This window comes from Prunus mume, linkage group LG3 (assembly GCF_029339155.1).
Source record: "Prunus mume cultivar Tortuosa linkage group LG3, ASM2933915v1, whole genome shotgun sequence".
Lineage (NCBI taxonomy): Eukaryota > Viridiplantae > Streptophyta > Magnoliopsida > Rosales > Rosaceae > Prunus > Prunus mume.
In genome coordinates, this window is record NC_142700.1 from 12,576,402 (window position 1) to 12,584,746 (window position 8,345).

At 34.4% G+C, this 8,345-nt stretch overlaps 1 protein-coding gene across 1 annotated transcript; it reads right to left on the minus strand.

The window, feature by feature from the left end:
* Positions 1-404: 404 nt before the first annotated feature.
* On the minus strand, positions 405-5,151 carry LOC103326096 (putative beta-1,3-galactosyltransferase 14). Its single transcript, XM_008228304.2, has 7 exons — positions 4,470-5,151; positions 4,041-4,193; positions 3,864-3,946; positions 3,657-3,756; positions 3,285-3,398; positions 1,451-1,593; positions 405-766 (listed from the first exon to the last, which is right to left on the minus strand). Exons 1-7 carry the CDS (start codon positions 4,844-4,846, stop codon positions 681-683), a joined length of 1,056 nt encoding a protein of 351 aa, XP_008226526.1. The 5' UTR covers positions 4,847-5,151; the 3' UTR covers positions 405-680.
* Positions 5,152-8,345: the final 3,194 nt, after the last annotated feature.

The window sequence follows — 8,345 nt, forward strand, 5'->3', positions numbered from 1 at the left end:
CAAGTTGTCATGTTTGTGTACGGTTTTCTTTAGGGCTCTTTTTTGATTTGAATTAACCCTATGAACAAAAATAACGCAGAGAGAAAGCAGTAGAGAATAGACATGCCGAACAAGCATCCAACCCAAACTGTTCTTAAAATTATAGATTGGTTCATGCCCTCGGGCTACAATGAGTTGTCAAGCTACAATGTCTTAATCTATATGTTGTCAAACTAATAAGGCAAGAAAAGTAACTGTTTCCATTTCCAAAAGCCAACCTTCATTCTTCTGTAGCGAAAAAACAAATAAAAACACTTCATTCTTCGATCTTGGTATAGATATTAACTATTTTCTTAGCTGAAGTTATGTGTAAGAATTCCATCCAAAACGCAAGTGCAATGCGCAATTATCTTTAGAAGATGAAGTGAAAATTTTAAAGAATGAGACTTGATTTGAAAAAATTGACATAATTGATTACAACCCTGATAACTATCTGTTCTTCCTAAATCCTGTAACTCGGGCCACACCCCCTCTTTCTCATATCCCTCTCTGGGATCCTTAAAAAAATGTACATATATTTTTTTCTGTGTTCTTACTACATGGGGAAGAAACAAAAAAATGGCATTGTAAGGTAACTCAAGTACGGGCACACACCAAAAATATAACTCAGTCAATCAACTCTGAGAGCAGATGCAAGACTGCTAATCATCAGATTCCAGCGTCGGACCTTTTGAGCAGCTGTCCTTTTTGTGGAGTTCTAACAATTCAGTTTCCGGATTGCAGAGCCCTGCATTAACAGTAATAATGTAAAACAATCTACACTTTTTTCTTTTCACATTAACGTCCAACCCGAATGTGTTTGTTAGGTGAATGCTGAACACTTGAGCTTGACTACTTTCAGTTTCCAATTCCTCATCTAAACTCTCATGAGCGCAAAATGATTGAATGTTTCTTCTGAGCTTAATGTGGACTCCAAATCATTTTCAATTAATCCAAATATCTGTCATGCATAGAATTATTTGAAGCTATAACAGATTTTTCAAATGTAATTGATTTAAAATCACTCCTAACTTTTTTGTAAGAGTTTTCCATTTCAAGCCATTTCCGATATTCATTTCAACTCCAACATTCCAACCTAAAGAATAGGTATTTGCCTTCAAAGGCTGGGAAAAGATACAGGTCAATGGGATATGAAAAACATTATTTCTTGAGGCCCAAAACCTCCTATTTGTTTGTCACTAAGGTAGGTCTCTGCAAAAGATGAAAAAGTTTGATGTCTCCGAACACTGATCTCAAACAAAATTTTTAGCATACAGAGTTCGCTTACCAGAAGAATTCATAGAGATTGTTTCAATCTCTACAACCTCGCACTTACCAAACCAAAAATAAAATAAAATAAAATAAAAGAGTAAAGAAATGTTGGCTCATATTTCACTTTCAACTGCGTGTTGGAGTGAGAAGAAACACCAACCTGAGCAATCAGGAATATCCCACACAGCGATAGATGTTGATGTACACCGTGGTGAGCACAATGCCTGATTATTCTCATGGTTGACATTCATAGCAAGCATCCACGCACCAATTGTGACATCCTCATTACTAAACATTCGGAAACTGAAATTACACAGAAGATGGAACCCATCAGCTACATTATGGGGTAGGAAACAAGAAATATGTGACCTACACAAGCATATGACCTCTATTATTTTTAACTGTCATGATCCACCTTCTCAAAGGAAATCAAATGGAAATCCCACTGCACCAAAACAAAAGAATTTCACAATCCCATAAAGTTTATTTTATTTTATTCAGAATATTTGAATTTAAAGAGAAAATGAATATGAAATAGCTGAAGATGAGTCAGGATCAATCATGTCCTAGTTAGTATATTCAGAAGCTTCTGCTCTAGGAATTATTTTCAGAGGATAACAACCAGCAGCACCAAATGATGCAAGAAATTCCAACCGATATATTTTCTACCAAAGGGGCAAAGGGTCTATCATTGGAGGCAGTATCACAAGCACAAAACCTCCTGATATTCATTCTTCCTTTGTGGGGTTCTGTGTAGTGCCAATTGGAGTTGGACTAGGTTTATCAGACTTAGCAAGACTCAACTTCTGTTTGCTTTTTTTACTCGAGTAATAAAAACTTCAGTTATTTGGCTTCTCTTTGGGTTGCACCAAGTCTCAATCAGTCAGCATAAACTACAAATGTTGCTTTTGAAATAGATCAAGGTTCTCATAAAGTCGAACTAAGCATTCACTTCTAAACTACTTGTTAGCTTGTTTTGGCCACATTATACTCCCAACGGCAAAACAGGGCAATGAAACCCAACACTCACCACTTATACACTAGGAAAAAGAAACTTAGCCATGGCTATAATTTAAGATCCTGTCAAACTATAATTCCTTTTAGACAATTAAACAGTTAATAACGGCAATTAAGGCTGGTTATGTTCAACCACCCAGGGCTTGGCTCAACTGATAATGGAGTGGTCAGGCCTAAGTGAAAATTATTGTTCAGGAAAGTAGAAGAGTAGGATACAATATGGGCTATGCACATTTCACTGACAAACATTTTAAGACATGTACCATGAATTAGCATGACCTAAATATCATAAAACAACTTAAACTGGACACTCCATATGCAACCAAATAATATTACCAACACCCACCAACTGGGTCAACGAGGAATCATTGAGGAAATCTTCTTAAGCTTAAAATAAATAAAACAAGGAGAAATGAAACAAACCACGCCATTAGCCCTCTTCACTATATGCATGGTTATTAGTCAAGCTGCTTTGAAACGATGTATCTGAAAATTTAAACTACTAAAAAGCCAGATATGTTCAGCCACCTTGCCCTACTCTAAAGGGATAATGGAATGGAAATGTCTAAGGCTCAATTAATCTTCAGGAATACAGAATTGCAAGTATATGACCTATTCCGCTGGAAAATATGTTAAGACATATACCATGTAGTAAGGTGTCCTACATATCATAAGATGACTAAACCTGTACGCACCATACATGACCATATAGCATTACTAAAACCAAATCACTAGGTAAAATAGGAAAGTAAGGTCAAAACTCTGCCACCAATGTATGCATGCCATGGTAAGATAGACGCCACCAGAAATAACATAATAAAATTAATAACTTTCCAATGCATGCATCTAAGGGAAAATATCAACTAATTAGTAAAGTTTGGCTGACGAAAGTTAAAATGTTTTAGTGATACTAATGGTACATGATACACTAGGGAGTACCCAGCAAGCTATGTTTTTTTGTTTATAACAAAACTTGCCTGTTGTTCCTAAGAGCGACCAAACTTGCAACAACATCAGCAGAGAGAGCGTATAATGGACCATAAGCATGGAGAAAGTATTCGCTCCCGAGCAAAAAGGATAGTGGCTCATACCTGCAAGAATTTTACTGATCAGATACTTTGCTACTGGGAAAAAAAAAAGCTAGTTCAGGTAACCAGTGAACCACATCACTTGGCATGGATCTGGTGAAAGTGGACACATCAAGATATATCTTCTTTCAGTTATCACACTTCCCAACATAGTAGTAAATAAAATAGTTCCTATGACTAACAAGGGCATAAAATCAAAATGGAAGCTAAATAATATGACCGAGGAAAAGATAACCAAATCTTGACAAAATCAGCACTAACCATTTAAGTTTTGGGTCAGTGAAGACTGGGCCCTTTTTCATGCACCCAAGGTAAGTCTGTGAGTGAGAACGCTCTTTTGCCAAGAGGAGTGAAAGGCGGTCTGATAATATTAATGAAAAGTTATTGCATTACTGCAAAGAAATCTCATAATTAAATGACATATTAAACACTAAATATGGTATGTACAAGCTGTACAAATCTAGGCACCTGGCCTTAAGTATATGTCGTCATCAGCTTTAACATAGAAGTCAGCATCAAAAAGTGCATAGGCAGCTTTGAAGAAAGCCAACCTGTAAGAAAACAGACAAGATTATCTTGATAAGCAAAACAGACAAGATAACAAACTAGATCATGGAAAATAAACTATAATTATTTAGAACTAACGTTTTGTAGGGGAGCTTACTGTACTCCTCTTCAATATCCAATAGCAAGAAATCATCGTATTCGGCTACCTCCTTTGCAAGTTCCGCCATCTTTTGTTTTTCCTTGGTTTTACCAATCACAAACCTAAAAGCCAACCCAGTGGCTTCTTCCAAGCTGCAACCCATTTCTCCAAAATCAATTAAAAAAAGAAAGCAAAATTACCAAGCTTCTAACTTTGTTGCTTTATTCAAGTCACTATAGCATATCATGGTCTAAATCACACACTTAACACACATATACAAGGAAAGAAAGTTGTTGATCAAATTCTCAAACTATATACATTGTCAAGGACCAAGCATTTGCAACAAACAATATACGCAGTTAAAACTAAAGTGAATCATGAATCAAATGTTGATATTAATTAAAAATAGGCTTAAAGAAAATCGATACCGTTGTAGGCCCTGGGCATCGGACGGCATCCAAGTCTTCCTCAAAGATTGTCTGCGACCCGTGGATCGGAACCCAGTTTGAATACCCACAAATCCCATCACTTTCTTCCTCTTGTTATTGTCATTCCCATCTCCAACATTCAAAACGATACCGTTTTGACTGCTGCTGCTGCTACTACTACCTCTCTCCCAAATCACCTTTACCGATCTGGACTTGCTCGTCAGGCACTTGTATTGGTGGCTTGGGTGGAGAAGCGAGACGAGTCCGAAGATGAACCCGGAGAGGCCGAACACGAGGCAGAACCCGACGAGCAAGACGGTTGGTCTGAGAGCGGAAGGGGGTTGGCGCGCGTGGAAGAACTTGGGGGATGAAGGCATCGTTTTGCTGTTTCAGATAGAGGGAGAAACCCTAGAAAATCTAGGGTTCGTCGAAGTGCTGCAAGAGAAGGGAACCGCAATCGGAGGGAGAGAGAGAGAGCTCTGAGTCTGAGCTGATGCTTCCGTTATTGGCCGTTACTGTTATTGGTCTGAAGTCTGAATCATGGAGATATTGATTTTGAAAGGGCAACTTCATTTTCATTTTTTTCTTTTTAAAACAAGAAGAAAAAAACAAAATTTGGTTTAGAATGTCACATTAATTTTCTCTATGTATTTATAATTGGATGATAATGGTTGATTGAAAGAAAATTATTCTTGGGACTGCTTCTACGGGAAGCATTTCTGCTCATGATCGATTTTGTTACGAGCATTTCTAAACAATGTTAATAAAAGAACGTTGTAATTTATGTTAGAAAAGTGTTTTTCTAGAAAACGCATTTAAAAAAAATAATCCAAAAGCACTTAATTATTTTGCTAAATGCAGTTATAAACGCTTTTAGTTATTTCAAAAGCAATTTTATGTAATTATTTTTAAGCCATTCAACAAGTATTCGTCCTTATAATTTTATTTTTATTTTTAAAAGTATTCGCAAATAAACTGAGTCACAATATATAATATAATATAAATAATTATATATTATATAAACGTATCTAGTATTTTTCAATAATACGCATATTATTGTATCGCAATCATATGGAATCTTCTTCCATACAAATTTGCTAATAAGAATATGTTTTTCTATGCATACCACAAAGACAACAAAAAGTTCTATGTCGGATCATAATGATATTTGAAGTATTAAAAAAAATTTAAGCATAAAAAACGAACAATAGAGACTCGGATAATGACCTAATAGTAATGGATAATGCTATAAACTACTCTTATCGATAAACAAAAATAATTACAGAAAAACTAAAACAAAAAAAAGAGCCAAGTATATCAGGTGGCTATACTATTTATTTATTAAAAAAAAAAAAGGCCCCAAGTGTAACCGGGCGGCTATACACTATATTTTTTTATAAATTAAAAAAAAGGGAGTTTCACTAAAACACCCAAAATGGAGGTTGAAATTATAAAAAAACCAAACACCCAAAACACTTTATAAACACACCCAAAACTCATCATTACACACACTCAAAACTCATTTATAAACACACCCAAAAAGTTGACTTTGGGGTTGATTTTGGGTGTGTTTCTATGTTTAAATAGTGTTTGGGTTTTTTTATAAATACATGTCTAGGATTGAGTTTATTTATAAATTTGTATAAAACCCAAGTATAGCCGATCGGCTATACTATTTATTATTTTAAAAAAAAGAAGGGAAAAGCCCCACCTAGCGTCTAGGCATCCAACTAGAGGATAGGTGAGGTTTTGTTTTTTGGCAAAAAATATGCGTATCGCCGCGCGGCTATACTTATTATTAATTTTTTTTTTTAAACCCAAGGATAGTCAGTCAGCTATACTATTCATGGCAAAAAAAGGGACCAAATATAGCCGCCCGGCTATACATTTTACTAAAGAAAATTACAGAAAAGGCCCCACGTATAGCCGAGTGGCTATACAATTTATTTAAAAAAAAACCTGACGCACCAAGCGCCTAGGCTTCCAATCCAATTAGGGGCTAGGCGACCTATTTTTCACTATAAATTAAAATAAATTAAAAAATACAAATTTATAAATAAACTCAATCCTAAACATGTATTTATAAAAAAATCCAAACACTATTTAAACATAGAAACACACCCAAAATCAATAATTATATATTTTTTGGGTGTGTTTATAAAGTGTTTTGGGTGTTGAGTTTTTTTTATAATTTCAGCCCCCATTTTGGGTGTTTTAGTGAAACTACGCAGTATAGCTGTTTGGCTATACTATTTATTTAAAAAAATAACAAAGACCCAAGTATAGCCATAAGGCTATATTATTTTTTCTATTTTTTTTTAAAAAGGACCCAATATAGCTGACCTGCTATACTATTTATGAAGCATAGTGGCACCACTATTCTATTTATTATTAAAAAAAAAAGATGCGCCTAGCGATTAGGGACCCAAATCGTCTCTTTTCCCTAGTTTAATTCCAAGGCCACTTTCCATCCTCAAATCTATCTTCTTCTTTATTATTTGTGTGTATTATTAAAAATATTGTAAAAAAAACATGTACTAAACATGAAAAATACGTACGTAGGTGTTTGCTTTAATAAAATAGGTGTATTTCATTGTGTCTTTAAGACGCGAATTGAAAATAGAAGTATTATTGAAAAATTCGTACGTACGTGTATAAATATAATATTTAAGGAGTATAAGCGAAAAATACGTATGTAACGAACTATAGGCGCTTGGCTATATATATATATATATATATATATATATATATATAAAGAGCCCAAGTATAGGCAGCGATACTATTTATTTTTATTTTTAAAAATGATTTACCTAGCGCCTAGGTGCTATTTTTGAGGGAAAATACGTATAGCCGCATGGCTAACCTATAAATAAAAAAATTAAAATTAAAAACGGGGTATAGCCCTGCGGCTATACGATTTATTAAAAAGACCCAAGTATAACCGTACGGCTATACTATTATTTTTTTTGTATAAATTTTTTAAAAAAGGACCCATTATAGCCAACTGGCTATACTATTTATGGAGCATAAACACGTGGCTATACTATTCATAAAAAATAAAAATAAAAAGGATGCGCCTAGCAATTAGGCAACCAAATCGTCTCTTTTCCCTAGTTTATTTCCAAGGCCTCTTTCCATCTTCAAACCTATCTTCTTCTTTATTATTTTGTGTGTATTATTAAAAATTTGTAAAAAAACAAATGTACTAAACATGAAAAATACTTATGTAGGGGTTTGATTTATAAAAAATGTATATTTTATTGAGTCTTTAAGACGTGAACGAAAAATAGAAGTATTATTGAAAAATACATACATATGTGTATAAATATAATATTTAAAGAGTATTAATAAAAAATACGTATGTACCTAAGTATATCCGTGTGGCTATACTATTTATGAAAAAAAAAAGAAAAAAGAAGCCAAGTATAGCAACGTGGCTATACTCTTTATTTAAAGTAAAAAAACAAAAAACAAAAACCCAAGTATAGTGGCGCATCTATACTATTTATTAAAAAAATAATAATAAAAACGATATATAGCTGGGCAGCTATACTATTTATATAAAATTAAAAAACCCAAAATATAGCTGTGCAGCTAGACTATTTATTTTTAAAAAAAATTAATTTAAAAACCACCATTATAGTCGACAATTTAGTGCAAGAATTCAAGATAATTTAAAGTATCATTATCACTCGCAACCAGTGTTTTCAAAGGCATGCGTAGGAGCGCGTGTCGGAACAAGGCGGCGTGATTCGCCTCGAGCATAGCTCGGTTTAGCGGATGTCGTGAAAGGAGTACGCCTTGAAGTCGAGGCGGTCCGAGGGGTCGCTAAATGCAGATGCGTTGTGAAATGTGTAAGTCTCGTGAGGAAGACAT